Raw genomic sequence first — 22,203 nt, forward strand, 5'->3', positions numbered from 1 at the left:
AAAACAATGAAAAAAAAACTGTGTGTGTATGTATGTATGTATGTGTATATATATATATATATATATACACTGTATTTTTTACTTTTTGCTATAAAATATATTCAATAAAAAAAAAAAATGTCATAAAAAATGTAGGTCAAAATGTAGTCTTTTGCTAACAAAATTCCCAAAATGTGTAAATTTATTGGTTTACATGAAAGTTATAGCATCTACAAATGGTGGCATATAAACTGGAATATTTATTTTTATTTTTTTTTTATACTAGTAATGGTGGCGATCAGTGGGACTGTGGGACTGCGGTGGGCATTCTGGCCAAAGTGATGGCTGAGGTCACTCACTACACACTGACTCTGACTCCCGGAGATCGTTCTGAGCGGCATCCATCTTCATACACACTGCCAAGTGTCTGGAATTACTGGGGACGCTGTTCCCTCTTCTCTGCTAGCAGGGTGATTACTATTTGCTGTCAGCCTCGAGCGATGCCAGAAGCACACTTATGGTTTTCAATGACTGTATGTTTAATATATAAATATATCATTTTTTCATTTGCTATTTTTTGCAAGAAATTTCAGTTACTCTTTTAGAAAGCCAAATGAAGGAGACACAATGTCCTTTATTGTTTCAATAAAATCAATGTTACTTATTATATATATTGGATGATCACATGGTCACATGGTCACATGGTCACATGGTTGAACTGGATGAACTTTAGTCTTTTTTCAGCCAAACTAACTATGTAACTATGAAATGATTGGCCCAATACACACTTGCAGAATATATACTGTACATCACTTATCTCGGAGGTCCCATGATATACTTTTGTCAATCAATATACCTTCATTGCAAATCAATACAGAAATCATTTATTATAGTTGCATGATTTTGTAAACGGGCATTTCCATAATATATGATTTTATTCAAAGCCGATCGTGATTAGTGATAGTTTTGATAATCAGATGTAGAAAATAAGAGCATAAAATACCATGAAATATGTTCTGAATCCTAAGATTCCCCTCAACCCTAATTCCCCCTAAATCTACTATTTATTCCAGTTATAAAGTTAGAATGACACATTGATAACAGCGTCCCCTAAACCTTCATTCCCCGTACATATCCTATCTATTCAGTTACAATTATACATGAGAAAACAGTCTCGCTTTGGACACGTTTTTTCAGTGTTTCAAAATGTCTGACTTTTCCTTCATCTTTATTTCCTTCTTCTTCTCTTTTCTCTTTATATATCTCAGTCTACTTTTAAAGTGACACTACAGCTTAGTTTTTTTTAAAATAACAAGCATGTTATAGTTACCTGCTCTGTGCAATGATTTTGCACAGAGCAGCCCCAATCCTCTTCTTTTCAGTTCCCCAATGGTGCTCCTGTCTCCTTCCCCTTGAGCAGTGCCCCCAGGGAAAGCCTGGGGGCACCGCTGTGTGCTTGTCCCTGAGCCACTGCTCTTGGCCTCCATAAGACTCACAGAGCCGCAGCTTAGCCCCGCCCCTTGCTCTATCTTTATTGGCTCACTAGCTATGATTGACAGCAGTGGGAGCCAATGGGCTCTTGCTGCTGCCTCATCCAATGAGGAGGGAGAGTCCCTGGACTGGAGGGAGCTCAGGTAAGATTTGGGGGGATGGGGGGGCTGCACACAGGAGGTGTTTTACCTTCATGCATAGAACAGATGAAGGTAAAAAACGTTCTTCCATTAGACCACTTTAATAATGTGTTTGCGTTTTAAGTCAAATACGATTGTATAGATATGCTGGGAACTCAGACTGTACTAGTTTCCCAATATTTCCATCTTGCTGAGGCGTTGGCTGCAGTACCAGCTCACACTATTTGTTCTCCTTTAGTAAATCTACTTTGATGATTTATAGACTCTTCCACAATATGTATTGCTGTATGGTTACACTGATCTGTAAATCTGACACCAATTCACACGGATGGGTCAGTACAATACTAGTACAACAGGAACAGGAGAACAATGGCGGAGAGGAAAAGCTTTGCAGTTGGTACAGCAGTGCCTGGAAGACAAAAAATGATTATAAATATTCGTGTTCATAAAGTGTCTATAAACATTAGATGACAGCCCATCTGTACGTTGTAAGGTGCCTAAAGGTCTGGCAGGTAAGAGGCCCTTCCAGATGAGGCTTCTTGGGAATGACAACCACTATATTGCCCACCAGGAATGTATTGTCAAAGAAGTCTGGAATGAACCTCCCCCAGCAATATGTGTATAACAAATCCAACTGTTCCAATGTAAGAGCGTGCCTACAGAGTAATATATCAAGCATGGGAAGATTGTACACCCCATCAGGGGCGGACTGACCATTCGAGCACTCGGGCACTGCCCGAGGGCCCAGGGTCAGTAGGGGGCTCCATGAAATGTCCCTGGTACCTTTTTTATAGGCTTTTTTGAGTGTGGGCAAGGACACAGGGGCCCCATTATCCCCTATTGCCCGGGGGCCCCATGAGTTGTCAGTCCGCCCCTGCACCCCATTCCTAAGGCAGGTGAGACCGCTCTACAACCTCCACTGAAACCTAATGCTCCAGAAACTGGGTGTTGCGGCTGAAAGCATTCTGACAGCCTCCAATGCTGAATAGGACACAGGGAAAAGCCAGCTGTCAGGGTAGGTGCATGGATGTGCACAGATGTGGGGCTCCTGCTGGCTCCGTTCATGATCGGTCAGCACTTTGGCACCAGGCGTGCTATTTAAACTAAAATGGGACTCTGTCTCCATGCCGTGTTTGGTCTTAACCCTGTGTTGCTGTGGATCCTGCTATCTGTTTTGCCTTGCTGATCCGACCTGTCAATTAATCTCACTAGAACGCCGCCTGCCTCAACCTCTGCCTGCCCACCGACTATTCTTCTGCCTGCCGATTCTGTCTGACCTTGCTCGCTTGTTGCTGAACAGGTCCGCCCAACCTTACCTACGCTGATCCTGCTTCCTACCGGCTACCCTTCCAGTATCCTGCACCTGCACATCTGCCTGAACATTGGCTGCCTGACTACCCTGCACCTCTGCTAGTGTGCCGTCCTCCAGCTGCTCCTGAATTTCCTGATGCACATCCGTCCACGGAATTCCCATCAGGTACTTGTGCCCCTCTGTGCTTCGGCACCTCCTGTCACTTTTGCAGGGCTCCTGAGCCAGAGCCGCAAGGGAGGCCCTCCTCTACATCTCAGGTTCCACCATCAGGTACGTGACACCAGCACTCTAGTAAATCAGAAAAAGGAAACAAGGACCTGTCTCCACCTTCCAGCACTTGTCCAAAGCAAGCACTGGCAAGAGGAATGAAAAGGGAGGTGGACTGTTTGGGAAATGTTACCCTATGTAACATAAATGTAGGATTCGGATAGCTGTGATGTGTTCTCTAGAAATATGTCATTGTAGATCTCGTCTTATGTTCTTACAGATATTTTTATTATTATTATACAGGATTTATGTAGCGCCAACAGTTTGCGCAGCGCTTTCCAATATAAGAAGATAAGTGTTCAATATTCAGTCAGAGACATATGTTCACCAATTAGCATCTGAAAGGACAGAGCAGCTTCTAGGCTAGAGGTGACACCTGGGTGTCAATAAAACATTGTCCCCTATGTAGCCAGAGTTTGCCACTTGAAGTCTAAAAGAAGAGCTCCAGCCATTTCAGCTTCGGAAAGCAGCAGGAGACCAGGAGAGGGCTCTGATCTGTCTGCCAGCTCTGATTTATATCCACAGATCAAAGAAAAATATTTCATCTCTCATAAAAGCTAAAATATTAGTTGCAGAGAGAGACGAAAATACTTCCTTCTGATTGGACACACTGTAGGCTACATCTGCATGTAAAACTGTATTTGTAGCCCCAGTGGAATCCCAGAGAAATGCAGAAAATGGTAATATGGCGCCTGATTGCAACAGCTGAATAGCGATTGGTACTGTCGCGATCGGACTGATGCGCTGGTGTCGTAAATTCTATCCCTGGCTTGGTGATTCAAACCGTTCCTGGTTCAATCGACTTTGGGCATTTCATGTGTCTTCTTGTATTTTCTGTAGCTGTTTTTTCTTTGTATATATTTTATGCACCTCCCACTTTCGGGATATATTTTTTTTTTTTCAAAAAAAGTTTTTATTTTGACATAAGAAAGGCATAACAAGTCATATACAGATACGGAACACAGTCCGCGCATAAACATCTGTCTTAATCTCCCGTAGTGCAGACGGATCATAAGTTGTTTATTTGAAGTGTGAATTACCCTGAGACAAAAGATCACATTATAGCAATTGAATGAACTAGACCAGTGATGGGCAACCTTTTTTTTCAAATGAGCCAAATCTCGCCAAAACCACGATTGAAATTTATTTTGAGAGCCACATTTTTAAAACTGAAAATACATAGGATGCTACACTGTTTTTAGTTTCAATAAGTTTTTATAGTAATTCATCCCCCATAGTAATTCATCCCCCATATAGTAATTCATCCCCCATAGTAATTCATCCCCATATAGTAATTCATCCCCCCTATAGTAATTCATCCCCATATAGTAATTCATCCCCCATATAGTAATTCATCCCCATATAGTAATTCATCCCCCATATAGTAATTCATCCCCCATAGTAATTCATCCCCCATATAGTAATTCATCCCCCATAGTAATTCATCCCCCATATAGTAATTCATCCCCCATAGTAATTCATCCCCCATATAGTAATTCATCCCCCATATAGTAATTCATCCCCCATAGTAATTCATCCCCCATAGTAATTCATCCCCCATATAGTAATTCATCCCCCCTATAGTAATTCATCTCCCAAAGTAATTCATCCCCCATAGTAATTCATCCCCCATAGTAATTCATCCCCCATATAGTAATTCATCCCCCATAGTAATTCATCCCCCATATAGTAATTCATCCCCCATAGTAATTCATCCCCCATATAGTAATTCATCCCCCATAGTAATTCATCCCCCATAGTAATTCATCCCCCATATAGTAATTCATCCCCCCTATAGTAATTCATCTCCCAAAGTAATTCATCCCCCATAGTAATTCATCCCCCATATAGTAATTCATCCCCCCTATAGTAATTCATCTCCCAAAGTAATTCATCCCCCATAGTAATTCATCCCCCATATAGTAATTCATCCCCCATATAGTAATTCATCCCCCCTATAGTAATTCATCCCCCATATAGTAATTCATCCCCCATAGTAATTCATCCCCCATATAGTAATTCATCCCCCATATAGTAATTCATCCCCCCTATAGTAATTCATCCCCCATATAGTAATTCATCCCCCCTATAGTAATTCATCCCCCATATTAATTCATCCCTCATATAGTAGTAGTAAGTAAGTAGCAAGTAGTAAGCCAAGTCCCCCCTGTGTCAATTCACTTACCTTTGCTCCGCGCGTTCCTCTCGCCGTGTTCCCGCGCCGTCTTCAGGGCGGACTGTGAGAGGAGCCTAGCTCCTCTCACGTTCGTCACGCTGCCCCGCCTACACACATCCTGACAGCCAATCACTGGCTATCAGGATGTGAGTGGCAGCGAGACTGGCCAATCATTGCATTTGAGTGCGCTGCCCTGGCTGTTTTTTTTTTGGATCACGCTGCAGAGTCCCTGCCGCCCGAGAGGAGGGAGGGGAGCGGGTGCCCGGCACACAAGAGCCACATTAAAGCGTGTAAAGAGCCGCATGTGGCTCGTGAGCCGCGGCTTGCCGACCACTGAACTTGACCAATAAAAGTACTGATTATGATAGGTAGTCTAGAGAATTATAGTGGATGCTGCTCTAATGATCGGGATATTAAATCACAAAATTAATAAGTGACTTCTGTGTACTAAGCTCGGGCTCATATCTCCGGAGATTGAGTTGTATTGCAGTGTTTATATATGCTCGGTCAAGTTCATTGCCTATCTGTATGCAATTGTACTGCGTGTTGGCAAATTGCATGCAGATTGTAAAGTAGCAGATCTGCCAGACGGAGATCTGTGTGTGCATGGTGGCCCAGCAGACCAGTCTGCGGATAAACTGTTGGGTGGTGGCAAGCTACCGTTTGTTGTGTGCCTGGTGCAGGGGTGTGTGGACAGTGGAAGAGTGATTAACACCGGGGTTCTAGCTTGTAGGATAGCTGGAGGAATCCTAGAAGGGTGTGCCGATTGCTAGGCTGCTCCGAAACCGTTAGAGTGCACCAGATTGTATATAAGATTCATATCTGCCTGTGTGTGGTCAGAAAACTGGATTGGAGTGGAGTCTCCCTCTAATGGTGGCCAGAGGCAGTGCGAGCTGTGAAAGTGTACCATGGCCAGTCTTAGATGTTCAGAGTAGGTCCCCCTCATTCCCTCTTTACCCCAAGTCACGGCGCGGACGTGCACGCCTCGGTTAGCTAGTCGCGGTTGGCATGCGTGTGTGGTGTGGATCTGTGACACTCTATAAGGGCTGCCATTTCTATCCGGGTTCAGTACAATGTACAGGATAAGATCTCATGCTGGCAGAAGTTATAGACTGTCAGTGGTCTGTTGATTCAAGTATCCTTCCTATTCACTTACAGTTGTGTTCAAAATAATAGCAATGTGTTGAAAAACGTGAATAAAGCTGAAAATCCTTCTAATAGCTTTTATTTCCATCCACACAAATGCATTGGGAACACGACACATTCTATTCCAAATCAAAACATGAAGAAAAATATCAAATTTGTGTTGTTCCTCTAAAAAAAAAAATGGAAGAAAAGTGAATATTAGACGGTTCAAAAAAATGGCCGTGTTTGTATTCTTCTTTACAAACTCCAACATTCACTATATAAACTGAGAAATGTTTGAAGATTTTGCTTTCCTTTGAATGACTTCATGAATATTTGGTTGTAGTCGCACTGTTTCTGAGAACTGCTGTACATCTGTGTTGCATGGAGTCCCCCAACTTCTGGCCCCTGTGATCAGGTATTCCAGCCCAGGATGATTGGACCACATTCCACAGTTCTTCTCTATTTCTTGGTTTTGCCTCAGAAACGGCATTTTTGATGTCACCCCACAAGTTTTCTATTGGATGAAGATCCGGGGATTGGGCTGCCCACTCCATAACGTCCATCTTGTTGGTCTGGAACCAAGATGTTGCACGTTTACTGGTGTGTTTGGGGTCGTTGTCTTGTTGGAACACCCATTTCAAGGGCATTTCCTCTTCAGCATAAGGCAGCATGACCTCTTCAAGTATTCTGATGTCTTCAAACTGATCCATGATCCCTGGTATGCGATAAATAGGCCCAACACCGTAGTATGAGAAACATCCCCATATCATGATGCTTGCACCACCATGCTTCACTGTCTTCACAGTGTACTGTGGCTTGAATTCAGTGTTTGGGGGTCGTCTGACAAACTGTCTCCGCCCACTAGACCCAAAAAGAACAATCTTACTTTCATCAGTCCACAAAATGTTGCACCATTTCTCTTTAGGCCAGTCAATGTGCTCTTTGGCAGATTGTAACCTCTTCAGCACGTCTTTTTCCCAACAGTGGGACTTTGCGAGGACTTCTTGCAGATAGCTTGGCTTCACATCGGCGTCTTCTAATTGTAACAGTCCTCACAGGGAACGTCACACCTTCTTTCATCTTCCTGGAGCTGATTGTTGGCTGAGTCCGCCCCATTTTGGCTATTCTTCTATCCATTCCAATGATAGTTTTTCGCTTTCTTCCACGTCTTTCAGGATTTGGTTGCCATTTTAAAGCATTTGCCATCATTTTAGCTGAGCAGCCGATCATTTTCTGCACTTCTTTATATGTTTTCCCCTCTCCAATCAACTTTTTAATCGCGGTACGCTGTTCTTCTGAACAATGTCTGGAACGACCCATTTTCCTCAGATTTTCAGAGAGAAATGCACTGTAACCAGCATGTCCAACATTTGCTGCCTTCCTTCCTTAAATAAGGGCAATAACTGCCACCTGTTTATCAAAGAATGAATGACGTCACTAATAGAACTCCACACTGCTATTATTTTGAACACGCCCCTTTCAATGAGTGATTCAATGACACAGAATCAGCAGCATGCATGTCATGACTGTCGGGTCTGTTGGATTTCTATTACTCTACTACACCTGCTAGGAAATTATTTGCCATGTAGAAATATCATTTCCACCAAAAACAGTGATTGATCCGGTTAGTGATGTCTGACGGCTATTATTTTGAACACAACTGTATATCAGTGTCTGCTGCCAGGCATATCTAACATTTATCTGGAGAATGTAAAGGACCGAGAGAAGCTGGAGCTTGTCCAGTCTTCCAGATGAGCTCCGATCACACCTTTACATGAGTTCTGAGGATGTTCGTGGATTGGAGGAATTGTGAGAAATCTCCTATACTCCATCCTTGGAAAGGGACTTCCTCAGATAAAACTCTTTGATTGTCTCCTAGGATGGAAACCCCGATCCGTCTATACAGAGGAAGACCTCCACATTTCTGAAATCCCACCTAACTTTACTGGATGTTTGAAAGGAACACGCCTTCCCTGGAATAGGGGTTATCTATTTATGTAGTCCTTTTAATCCCAATGTTTTTCCCCACCAGCCAGTCAAGTTGATCTACTGTACATTGACTAATAGATAGATCTTGTATATACCTGTACATATAACTAATATGGAGTCAGTTTTGGTATCCACATTCCTGGCCCAACCTTAGGAACAGAATTATGATGAGGTCCTCCTTCTGACTCTCCCTCTGTCAGTATATTACCTCTCAGCACATATACTTGCAGTGGAGCCTTGATTGGCTCTCAAGACAAATTCACATTTATTCTTATTAAACAATCACATTGAAGTAAATGTCTGTTTCAAAACTTTCCCTTCTGATTGGATGTCTACAATGAGCACAGGTACTCTTGGCACGGATAAAATTACCTCCTTAAGTTATTCAGCCGCATCATTTTACCAGCAACCAATGAGAGGATTTCTACCTAATTCTATTGTGAACGTCTTTCATCTGTGATGCACTAAGATTACATTGTAGCTGATTATAAATAGAATGTCAAACTCACCTCCAACAGGCGACACAGCAACTGAAAGAAAATTGAAGACACAACTATTACTTAAAAATATCACATTTTCTTGCTTTTTTAATAACTTAAAAGATTTATTGCAATTATATATACATACTTCTACATCAATTACTAAACCCTGGACCCTGCATTCACTATATCTGCTCTCCCCGGACCCCGCATTCACTATATCCGCTCTCCCCGGCCCCGCATTCACTATATCCACTCTCCCCGGACCCCGCATTCACTATATCCGCTCTCCCCGGACTCCGCATTCACTATATCCGCTCTCCCCGGCCCCGCATTCACTATATCCGCTCTCCCCAGACCCCGCATTCACTATATCCGCTCTCCCCGGACCCCGCATTCACTATATCCGCTCTCCCCGGACCCTGCATTCACTATATCCGCTCTCCCCGGACCCCGCATTCACTATATCCGCTCTCCCCGGACCCCGCATTCACTATATCCGCTCTCCCCGGACCCCGCATTCACTATATCCGCTCTCCCCGGACCCCGCATTCACTGTATCCGCTCTCCCAGGACCCCGCATTCACTGTATCCGCTCTCCCAGGACCCCGCATTCACTATATCCGCTCTCCCCGAACCCTGCATTCACTATATCTGCTCTCCCTGGACCCCGCATTCACTATATCCGCTCTCCGCGGACCCCACATTCACTATATCCGCTCTCCCCGGACCCCGCATTCACTATATCCGCTCTCCCCGGACCCCGCATTCACTATATCCGCTCTCCCCGGACCCCGCATTCACTATATCCGCTCTCCCCGAACCCCGCATTCACTATATCCGCTCTGCCCGGACCCTGCATTCAGTATATTTGCTCTCCTCGGGCCCCGCATTCACTATATCTGGTCTGCCCAGACCCCGCATTCACTATATCCGCTCTCCCCGGACCCTGCATTCACTATATCCGCTCTCCCCGGACCCCGCATTCACTATATCCGCTCTCCCCGGACCCCGCATTCACTATATCCGCTCTCCCCGGACCCCACATTCACTATATCCGCTCTCCCCGGACCCCGCATTCACTATATCCGCTCTCCCCGGACCCCACATTCACTATATCCGCTCTCCCCGGACCCCGCATTCACTATATCCGCTCTCCCCGGACCCCGCATTCACTATATCCGCTCTCCCCGGACCCTGCATTCACTATATCCGCTCTCCCCGAACCCCGCATTCACTATATCCGCTCTGTCCGGACCCTGCATTCAGTATATTTGCTCTCCTCGGGCCCCGCATTCACTATATCTGGTCTCCCCAGACCCTGCATTCACTATATCCGCTCTCCCTGGACCCCGCATACACTATATCCGCTCTCCCCGGACCCCGCATTCACTATATCCGCTCTCCCCGGACCCCACATTCACTATATCCGCTCTCCCCGAACCCCGCATTCACTATATCCGCTCTGCCCAGACCCTGCATTCAGTATATTTGCTCTCCTCGGGCCCCGCATTCACTATATCTGGTCTCCCCAGACCCTGCATTCACTATATCCGCTCTCCCTGGACCCCGCATTCACTATATCCGCTCTCCCCGGACCCCGCATTCACTATATCCGCTCTCCCCGAACCCCGCATTCACTATATCCGCTCTCCTCGGGCCCCGCATTCACTATATCCGCTCTCCCCGGACCCCGCATTCACTATATCCGCTCTCCCCGGACCCCGCATTCACTATATCCGCTCTCCCTGGACCCCGCATTCACTATATCCGCTCTCCCCGAACCCCGTATTCACTATATCCGCTCTCCTCGGTCCCCGCATTCACTATATCCGCTCTCCCCGGACCCCGCATTCACTATATCTGCTCTCCCCGGACCCTGCTTTCACTATATCTGGTCTCCCCAGACCCTGCATTCACTATATCTGCTCTCCCCGAGCCCCGCATTCAGTATATCCGCTCTCCTTGGGCCCTGCATTCACTATATCCGCTCTCCCTGGACCCCGCATTCAGTATATCCGCTCTCCTTGGGCCCTGCATTCACTATATCCGCTCTCCCCGGACCCCGCATTCACTATATCTGCTCTCCCCGGACCCTGCATTCACTATATCTGCTCTCCCTGGACCCCGCATTCACTATATCCGCTCTCCCCGGACCCCACATTCACTATATCCACTCTCCCCGGACCCCGCATTCACTACATCCGCTCTCCCCGGACCCCGCATTCACTATATCCGCTCTCCCCGGACCCCACATTCACTATATCCTCTCTCCCCGGACCCCTCATTCACTATATCCGCTCTCCCCGGACCCCGCATTCACTATATCTGGTCTCTCACAGTAAAGAAAACATGGAAATGCACTTATTTTAGTAAATATAAACTGCTAAATACCTTTTCTCATCAGTCTTGTGACTGCTACCAGTGTCCAGCACAGCACTGGTTAAAGCCTGTAGGAGGAATTTTCATTCTTTACTACTAGTGTCTAGTTCTCTGCCTACTGTCCTATGAGGCTGCATAGCCCCTGACCCTTTGTCTGTACTGTGCTGATTGGCCCTGTGCTGATCACATGCATCCTCCCAAAGATATAAAAACTCTAGCAATACACATTAAATTGGAGCATGTACAAAGTGGCCCCTAGAGCTCTGTAGTATCACAAGATGGATTGGGGACAGTAGAAGAAGGGGAGAATCAGAGAAGACAGGATCAAACAGCCTTTTTACACAATGCAGAGGATTAACCCCTTAGGTTCCACAGTGAGTATAACCAGCATGCTTTACTGCATCTACAGACTGATTGTACTGTTGGGGGTTTAGTAACACTTTAACTAGTTATTTTCAGCTTTACCCATCAGTCTGTTGACTGCCTTTCTATAAAATAAATCATTTTATTGTAAAAATAGTGCAATTTGCTAAGATAAAATAAGATAAAATGTGGGACTTGTAAAGTGAAAACAATAATTGAATTCCTTGCTTATATTAGTTTAAAGACGGTACAAATATACAGGATCTCTGATGTATCAATAAAATCTTTTTCTTGGAGTAGAATTTGAGACACAGGATCTTTAGTCATCACACTGGGTTAGTAGCTACCTTCAGGTGATTGGGCACTGACAAAAAGGGTAGGATGCAGGGCCATCCCCCTATTTAACCCCTCCCACTTCCAGCTAGCTTCAGATTTCTAGCAAACAATAGTGAGATCAGAGAGGGGGGGGGGGGGGGGTGACCTTTGACCCATACTGTACTCCAAGAAATAGTTTTTGCTGGTAAGTAAAATATCCAGTTTTGTTAGTCATGCAGTCCTGAGCACAGGATCATTAGTCATTACACTGGGACATCCAAAAACTGTACAGCCAAGGAGTGGGAAACATAGCAAGCAAACACTATCAAAAAAGAACAAGAAAAAAACAAGAAAGACTCAACTAATTCAGAAAGCAGCTTAGAGCACCCAGTAACACCTAACACATGTGTGAACAGACCTGGTGGCGGGCTTGCAAATCTGGGAAACAATTATCTGTTGCTGAAAATGCCCTGAAGCACTGACAGATCAGAAATAGGGATGTTAGCTGACAATGAAAGGGAAGACTGATCCTTTAACAAGGGATTGTCCAGGTAATCTACAACAGTGTTTTTCAACCTTTTTTGTGCAAAGGCACACTTTTTTCATGAAAAAAATCACGAGGCACACCACCATTAGAAAATGTTAAAAAAATTTACCTCTGTGCCTACATTGACTATATATAAAGTAATTCTCTTGAATAGGAATCAAACACAAAGAAATTTTGTAATTATTTTTATTAATTACTTTATTATGAAATAATAAAGTATTTTATAATTGTTCATATTTCTGTTTACTTACTCAGTGCGAAACCTGGGCCTGTTTGGCTGAACACAAAGCTGATATTCTGGCAGGAATCGAATAATTCATCCCCCATATAGTAATTCATCCCCCATAGTAATTCATCCCCCATAGTAATTCATCCCCCATAGTAATTAATCCCCCATATAGTAATTCATCCCCCATAGTAATTAATCCCCCATATAGTAATTCATCCCCCATATAGTAATTCATCCCCCATATAGTAATTCATCCCCCATAGTAATTCATCCCCCATATAGTAATTAATCCCCCATAGTAATTCATCCCCCATATAGTAATTCATCCCCCATAGTAATTCATCCCCCCTATAGTAATTCATCCCCCATATAGTAATTCATCCCCCATAGTAATTCATCCCCCATATAGTAATTCACCCCCCATATAGTAATTCATCCCCCCTATAGTAATTCATCCCCCATATAGTAATTCATCCCCCATAGTAATTCATCCCCCCTATAGTAATTCATCCCCCATATAGTAATTCATCCCCCATAGTAATTCATCCCCCATATAGTAATTCATCCCCCATAGCAATTCATCCCCCCTATAGTAATTCATCCCCCATAGTAATTCATCCCCCATATAGTAATTCATCCCCCATATTAATTCATCCCCCATATTAACTCCCCAAGCCCCCCCTGTGTCAATTCACTTACCTTTGCTCCGCGCGTTCCTCTCGCCGTTCCGGTGTAGCATGAAAATCTGTCTCCTATGAGGATCTGTCCCCCTCGACGTATCTGCGCATGTGCCAGTTTCAGGCATTAGCAGCCGATCGGCGATCTCCGGCACATGCGCAGATACGTCGAGGGGGACAGATCATCCTGACAGTATCACGCTCCGCGGGCCAGAATAAAAGGTCCGCCGGGCCGTATACGGCCCGCGGGCCGTAGTTTGCCCATTGCTGTTCTAATGATTGGTCTATTTGTGAGCCGAGGCCACATGTTACGGATGAAATTGCAATTTTTCCCACGGCACACCAGACAATATCTCACGGCACACTAGTGTGCCGCGGCACAGTGGTTGAAAAACGCTGATCTACAACATGAATCCCTTGAGTGCAGAGCTAAGACTGGAGCAAGCACCTTTTTGAAAACCTTTAGGCGCCAAGGACAGGCAAAGGTGAAGGGAGACAAATTGGTGAACTGTAGTTACATCGGGACATTTCACAAATTGGTAATGCTGATCACCCACTGCAAAAGCATTGATGGGAAGGATAGAAGTTAATGTGCTAATAGGTCTCCTAAATGTCTACTGAAGCGAAAATCTCCCAGAAAAGGGTGGGGGTGGGGGTGAATATTGGCCTGGCAGTTTCCATGTAGAAATTCTGAACATGTTAAGAGTCTTTAGACCCTGAATGGGACAAACTCTTCCATTTTCTTTGCCAAATGTAAAAAGATTTGAGTAGAAATGTTCCCATTTTAGTATAGCGGTGATTACCCCTTGAGAAAGGAACTGTTGAGCAACAGCGAGAAGATCCAGCTGCCCTTGCGGCGAAGTTGTCACCATCAGAGTGAGACAAGCATTCTCTTTTTTTGCCAGCGTCCATTCACCTGAAGGTAGCTGCATAATATCAAGTGGAATGACTAAAGTTCTTAGGTCCCGTACTGTATTACTAACAACTCCTTTTGCTGAGCATTATTCCACAAGTGTTTTGTGCACTAGGACTAGATATACACATATAAATGTACAGAATAGCAGCCTTTTTCAACCAGGGTGCCCAGGCACCCTGGGGCGCCTTGATGTTTCTTCAGGGGTGTCTTGGCAATATGCCTTAAAATTGTCCAACATTTGTATAAAAGCCAGCAAGTGGATCCAGCCTGCCTTTTGGCTACACAAAGCCATAGATTTTCATTGCGCACCATTACAATCTTCTAGATGCTGCATCTTAACAACCAATGAAGCCATCAGGTGACATGGAGGATGTCATTCGCCTGCACAACATCCTTGTTTAACCCTCCCCTGCCCCCTTCTCTCTCTCAGTAATGGGGTCAAATTAGCTGAATGATAGATAGAAATTGAGGGAGAAGAGAAACGTTGGAATATTATTCAGTACCAGTGTGCAAAAATGTGTTTGCTTTTGAGGAACAAATCACCTCTAGCACTGGGTGTCCTACATGTGCGGGAGTTGCTGCATTAGGTAAAACTATTAGAATATTTTTTTACATTTTAGAATGGGGTGGTTTGAGACGGTGCATCATTTTAAAGGGTGCCCCAAGATTGTCCATAACTTTAAAGGGTGCCTTGACTAAAAGAAGGTTGAGAAACACTGCAGTATAGGATACATCAAATATTTCTAAAAATATTCTTTATTAAAAATAAATCTTACCTTTCTGGTGTATAGGTCCAATAGTCATATTTTGCACATCATTATTGCCCACCGAAGCTGATCTCATGGCAGGGCAACTCTAGAATCAGAAAATGGGCCATCAAATCATTAAGAACTAGTGATTTTCCAATGGGTGGAGCCCGATGGGGAAGCTGAGACACTAGTTCTCCATCAGGTCCGCTCTCTCCTGACAGCAGTCTGGGGGCGGATTCTATAGCCTATAGTAGGCTGTATGTTGGCTAGGGATCCACCCACTGCCTGCTGTCAATCACAGCTAAATCCCCATCAGGCCCTGCCACCCCAGGATACAAAGTTCCCCGCTGCTGCACACCTACATGTCATGTAAAGGCACATCTGAATTCTAAAGAGTGTCTTAGACACTCTATAGGGCTTCTCTTGATTGTATTTGTGGAAACCTCTAAGGCTTTAGATTATTGTTCTCTTTATAGTTTTTTAGAATTACCAAATGTTAAACCAATGTATTTTATACTATCCATAAAAAGAATTCTTGTACCAAAACATTTAATAATGGGTATACACTTGGAACTGATTTTGCAGATCATTCTGGATTTTCTAAAAAGGAAGATCAGTATTGAGTATTAATATCACAATTCAATCTGCTGCCTCTAGTGGTGGGTGAATGTCCATGGGTTCAACTTTCAATTCAAATAGCAAACTTAATGTGAAACCCACTGAATTCAATGGGAGGTGAATCTTGAAAATCAGCTCTCTCCATTTTCAAGGCTAATAGGCAAGAGATTGTCAAACAAAAGGCATGGATAGCCGTGTACTGCCCTGGAGGACATGTATCCTACCAAAATAAATAAAGCTGGCTCAGAGGGAAGCCTAAAAATGCCTAATTCCATTAAATGTCATGCTTGTGGTTGAAGTGTTCCTGTAGGATGTACTAAAAGTGACCTTTCAAAAGAAAAAACAAAACAAAATGGTAAACATCAGCTTCTAGACTGGTGGATCATCTGTGATGCCATTAGCACCTTATGGTTGCGGCTAGAGATGAGCGAATCGAACATAAAGAAGTGGAATTCGTTTCGAAATCAGGAAAAATTCGATTCGCGCCGAATCCGAAAATTAGCAAACTTCGGATGCACAAATCGAATTTTCCCAAAAATGGCGGCGACATGTGTGGCGACGGAGCGGGGATCTCTGGGAAGGCGCGCAGACAAGGCGCGCTGGCCCATAATGCATTCATTCATGACATGTGATCGCATTAGCCAATCAGCAGCCAGCCAGCCAGCACTGTGTAATGGTGGAGCTATAAATTGCGGCCATCTTACAATTCTCCATTAGCCTCCGGTCATTCAACAGAGACAGACCTCTCTGTATTAGGGACAGAGTTAGGGCCAGAGAGACTTTAGGGCCACAGAATCGTTACTTAGGGACACAGAATCGTTACTCAGGGACACAGAATTGTTACTCAAGGACACAGAATTGTTACTCAGGGACACAGAATCGTTACTCAGGGACAGACACAGAATTGTTACTCAGGGACACAGAATTGTTACTGAGGGACACAGAATCGTTACTCAGGGACACAGAATTGTTACTCAGGGACACAGAATCATTACTCAGGGACACAGAATTGTTACTCAGGGACACAGAATTGTTACTCAGGGACACAGACTCGTTACTCAGGGACACAGAATCAGTACTCAGGGACACAGAATTGTTACTCAGGGACACAGAATCGTTACTCAGGGACACAGAATTGTTACTCAGGGACACAGAATTGTTACTGAGGGACACAGAATCGTTACTGAGGGACACAGAATTGTTACTCAGGGACACAGAATTGTTACTCAGGGACACAGAATTGTTACTCAGGGACAGACACAGAATTGTTACTCAGGGACACAGAATTGTTACTCAGGGACACAGAATTGTTACTGAGGGACACAGAATCGTTACTGAGTGACACAGAATTGTTACTCAGGGACACAGAATTGTTACTCAGGGACACAGAATTGTTACTCAGGGACAGACACAGATTTTGTTACTCAGGGACACAGAATTGTTACTCAGGGACACAGAATTGTTACTGAGGGACACAGAATCGTTACTCAGGGACACAGAATTGTTACTCAGGGACACAGAATTGTTACTCAGGGACAGACACAGAATTGTTACTCAGGGACACAGAATTGTTACTCAGGGACACAGAATTGTTACTCAGGGACACAGAATCGTTACTCAGGGACACAGAATCGTTACTCAGGGACACAGAATTGTTACTCAGGGACACAGAATCGTTGAATTAAAGAGTATGTCAGACAACACGCAGAGGAGTGGCAGAGGAGGCAATGTTTCAGGAGCGAGCAGACGTGGCAGCAGAGGAAGGGGTCGAGGCAGCACTAGTCGCAGCCAGAGGCCAGTGCTCCCGGTGTCATCCAGCGGTCGTGTCTCCACCGACAACCCTACCGTCATCGATTGGTTGGCTCGGTCGTCTTCCTCTTCCCAGGTCACCTCTGACACCTACAGCCAACGGTCGGTGGGTACGTCAGACACAACCGTTAGTTGGCATGGCCCGGGAGCAAGCCCACTGAAATCACGTGTCCTCTACCTGCCCCTGTCCTTTGCTGTTCCCTCACCAAGCGAAGTATCGCATGCTGTGGGCTCAGCCCCACTGTACAGTGAGGAAGAGCTAACAGAGGGCGGTCAGGAACGGGGGGAGACATCCGCCTCTTCAGCAGCCAGGCGAAGAAGTACTGGCGAGGACAGTGGCTCGGTAGCCGGTCTAGAGACAGGTCTGTCTCCTGACCCACACGCAGCCGAGGGGGCTAGTAGTGAGGCGGAGACCCTAATTGATGATGATGAGGCTGATCGCACTTGGCAGCCTCGTCGTCATCAGGCTATTGCTTCCGCATCATCAGGAGAAGAGGGTGGCAGCTTGGCAGCGAGCAAAACAGTCGGTGGGTTGCCCAGGAGGCAGCAGGGTCGCAGCAGTGTCAGTGGAGGCAAACGGCCACGGAGTAGAGCACCAGCTCCACTGCAGCCTACCACCACGGCCAGTAGTGGTGCCGGTGTGCACGGAGGAAGTAGCAGTCAGCCAGTGAGGAGTATCGGGGGCAAAGTTTCCTACTTGGCGGTGTGGCAATTTTTCGTCAAGCCGCCCGAGGAAGTAAACGTAGCCGTATGTCGACTATGTGGCCAGAAAGTCAAGCGTGGCCAGGGGGCCCATGTTGGGACTACAGCGTTGCGTCAGCATATGCAGCGTCGCCATTCGGTGGCCTGGGAAAACCGTGATAAAGATACAGCGGTTCTGCCTGCCCCAGCCCCCGCTCCATCACCCGCTCCGTTACTTGCTCCGTCACCCGACGTCAATCGCCCTCTATAATCCAGTCAAGGCTCCAACACCTCTGCTGAGGGGAGTTGTCGCTCGTTGACATCTTCCGCTCGTTCAGATGCTCCTTCTCCTGCTACTCCTCTTCACGGATTCCGTCAGCAGTCTTTCTTGGAATCCGTTTCCAAGAGACAACAGTTTGCGAGCACGCACCCGACGGTGCAGAAGCTGAACGTCCTCCTGTCCAAGTTGCTGGTGCTGCAGTCCCTCCCTTTCCAAGTGGTGGACTCAGCACCTTTCCGAGAAATGATGGCTTGTGCCGCGCCGCGGTGGAGAGTGCCAAGCCGTCATTTCTTCGCCAAAAAGGCAGTGCCAGCCCTGCATTCACATGTAGAAGAGATGGTGTGCCAGTCTTTGAGCATGTCGGTCTCTGCCAAAGTGCACGGCAGCGCCGACGTGTGGAGCTGTAACTACGGTCAGGGACAGTACATGTCATTTACGGCCCACTGGGTGAACGTGGTGCCGGCACAGCCGCACCAGCAACTTGGACAGGTCACGCCGCTTTTGCCTCCACGTTTGCACATCCTTGGTCCGGCAAAGATGTCCGCCTCTACCACCTCTTCTTCCGCCGTGTCCTCAGCCGCCACCCCCGTGCCAAGTCCCATTACCCGACCGGCATATCACATGTGCAGGGCGCAACGGTGTCACGCTGTGCTGCACCTGGTATGCCTTGGCGAACGTAGTCACACAGGGGAGGAACTTCTGAGTGTAATGAACAGAGAAATCGACAGATGGCTGTCTCCGCGCAAACTGAAAATCGGAACCATGTTGACCGACAACGGAAAGAACATGGTGTCTGCTCTGCGTCAAGGAAGGTTGTGCCATGCGCCATGCATGGCTCACGTGTTCAATCTGGTTGTCAAGCGGTTCCTAAAATCCACCATCCCACTGCAAGACATCCTTAAAATGTCACGTAAACTTTGCATGCATTTCAGCCATTCCTACACCGCAAAGCACACCCTCCTTGAGCTGCAGCGGCAGAACAGAATTCCACAGCATCGCCTTGCTCGGGCCCTTTGAGGAGGCCACGCTATTCGTGAGTCGGCAGGACTATGGGATGAATGACGTCATTCCTCTGTTGCACGTCCTGGAACAAATGCTGTTAACAATGGCTGGTCAGGGTGCAGTAGACGTGGCGCACAGATCTCAACGCCACATGACCCCTGTGGGGGCAGGACAGGAAGAAGAGGAGGAGGTAGAGGAGGACATTGGTGCTCAGGAATTATTGAGTGAAATGGGTGGTTTTTCCACTCAGCGGACAGGAGTGGAGGAGCAGGAGCATCTGGTAGAGGAGGAGGAGGAGACAGAGGACCCAGACGCACCGTGGCAGTATGCTGTGGAGATGGAGGCAGGGAGTCCCTTGGCACAAATGGCCCATAGCATGCTCGGTTGCTTGCGTAGCGACAGCCGAATAATAACCATCAGACAGAGGGATGACTTTTGGCTGTCCACCTTGTTGGACCCTCGCTACCATTCAAAAATGGTGTCCTTTTTCACACCTGCTGAGAGGGAGGCCAAAATAACGTACTATAAAACCACCTATGTATTCAGTTGGTCTCTGCCTTTGTGCGCCAACGTCCATCCTCAGACACTGTGGGCCCTGTGCGCTCGTGTTCCGCTGCCATGGCAGCAGGGGAGGGGTGGGGTGGTAGGAGCAGTGGCAGCTCCACCAGCAGCGTCTGCCTCAGTCTGCAGTCGATGATGAGTAGCTTTCTTCACCAGCGCAGTGAGGAAACTACTAACCAGCCGCAGCAGCAGCAGCAGCATCAGGTGGACCTGGAGCAGGACCTCAAACAACAGGCTTGGGCCTACTTGGACAGCACCCTGCCAACCAAGGTAGACAATCCCCTTGACTACTGGGCAACGAAACTTGACCTTTGGCCCCAACTAGCTGAATTTGCCCTTGAAAGGCTGTCATGCCCGGCCAGTAGCGTGGCATCGGAGCGCGTGTTTAGTGCGGCAGGAGGTATTGTAACTCTGCGGAGGACACGACTGTCCACCCAAAGTGTGGAGAGACTCACGTTTGTGAAAATGAATCAGGCGTGGATTAGTCTGGATTTCAAACCACCAGTTCCTGACACAACTGACTAAATCCGCCATGAATCATGCCCCAAACATGTTATTATTTTTAACATAGGCCTCTGTATGGCCTTCAATTTAAGCTGCTTACGCTTCGCCACTCTGCCATGGGCCCCTGTACCGCCTCCTCTTGCTGCTGCCAGGTCCAGAGTGTGTCATGGGTCCCTGTACGGCCTCCCATTGCTGCTGTCTCCATCGCCACACTCTGCCATGTGCCACTTTCAGGTCTCCTCACACTGCTGGTGGGTTCCATTTTGTCATAGGGTGCTGGCAGATTACGGGCCTCCCATTGCTGCTGCCAGGCCCCTAATCTGCCATGGGCCCCCGTACCGACTCCTCATGCTGCTGCCAGGCCCGTAATCTGTCATGGGCCCCTGTACCGCCTCCTCATGCTGCTGCCAGGTCCAGAGTGTGTCATGGGTCCCTGTACGGCCTCCCATTGCTGCTGTCTCCATCGCCACACTCTGCCATGTGCCACTTTCAGGTCTCCTCACACTGCTGGTGGGTTCCATTTTGTCATAGGGTGCTGGCAGATTACAGGCCTCCCATTGCTGCTGCCAGGCCGGTAATCTGCCATGGGCCCCCGTACCGACTCCTCATGCTGCTGCCAGGCCCGTAATCTGTCATGGGCCCCTGTACCGCCTCCTCATGCTGCTGCCAGGTCCAGAGTGTGTCATGGGTCCCTGTACGGCCTCCCATTGCTGCTGCCAGGCCCGTAATCTGCCATGGGCCCCCGTACCGACTCCTCATGCTGCTGCCAGGCCCGTAATCTGTCATGGACCCCTGTACCGCCTCCTCATGCTGCTGCCAGATCCAGAGTGTGTCATGGGTCCCTGTACGGCCTCCCATTGCTGCTGTCTCCATCGCCACACTCTGCCATGTGCCACTTTCAGGTCTCCTCACACTGCTGGTGGGTTCCATTTTGTCATAGGGTGCTGGCAGATTATGGGCCTCCCATTGCTGCTGCCAGGCCCGGAATCTGCCATGGGCCCCCGTACCGACTCCTCATGCTGCTGCCAGGCCCGTAATCTGTCATGGGCCCCTGTACCACCTCCTCATGCTGCTGCCAGGTCCAGAGTGTGTCATGGGTCCCTGTTCGGCTTCCCATTGCTGCTGCCAGGCCCGTAATCTGCCATGGGCCCCCGTACCGACTCCTCATGCTGCTGCCAGGCCCGTAATCTGTAATGGGCCCCTGTACCGCCTCCTCATGCTGCTGCCAGGTCCAGAGTGTGTCATGGGTCCCTGTACGGCCTCCCATTGCTGCTGTCTCCATCGCCACACTCTTCCATGTGCCAACTCTTCCCAGAAGAGTTGAAGCTGTTATAGCTGCAAAGGGCGGGGCCAACTCAATATTGAACCCTACGGACTAAGACTGGGGGGCCATTAACTTAATGTGCGTGGAAAGGCAGGCGGCTCAATACTTGGAGCAATATAGTGTATGTATGTTGTTCAAGGACAATTCAATTTGTAACAATACATAACGAACCTACTTATTATGAAGTCATTATTTATTATATAATACAATTACTAAACTGTTATGTAATAAACATTCCAATAAATTCCAAATTATTTCTACATTTATGTGCCATTGTTTTCTATT

At 46.8% G+C, this 22,203-nt stretch overlaps 1 protein-coding gene across 1 annotated transcript in view; it reads right to left on the reverse strand.

The window, feature by feature from the left end:
* Positions 1 to 593: 593 nt before the first annotated feature.
* Positions 594 to 22,203, reverse strand: part of LOC149470701 (uromodulin-like) — an 80,626-nt gene continuing 59,016 nt past the window's right edge. The window contains exons 15-17 of the mRNA XM_089661618.1: positions 15,167 to 15,245; positions 8,992 to 9,012; positions 594 to 2,019 (exon numbers count right to left, since the gene is read on the reverse strand). Coding sequence (XP_089517744.1) covers positions 1,955 to 2,019; positions 8,992 to 9,012; positions 15,167 to 15,245 — 165 coding nt within the window. The 3' untranslated portion in view covers positions 594 to 1,954. The remainder of the gene's footprint in view (positions 2,020 to 8,991; positions 9,013 to 15,166; positions 15,246 to 22,203) is intronic.

This window comes from Staurois parvus, unplaced genomic scaffold, assembly GCF_062004578.1.
Source record: "Staurois parvus isolate SC_StPar_1 unplaced genomic scaffold, SC_StPar_1.0 ptg000034l, whole genome shotgun sequence".
In the NCBI taxonomy this organism is placed as follows: Eukaryota; Metazoa; Chordata; class Amphibia; order Anura; family Ranidae; genus Staurois; species Staurois parvus.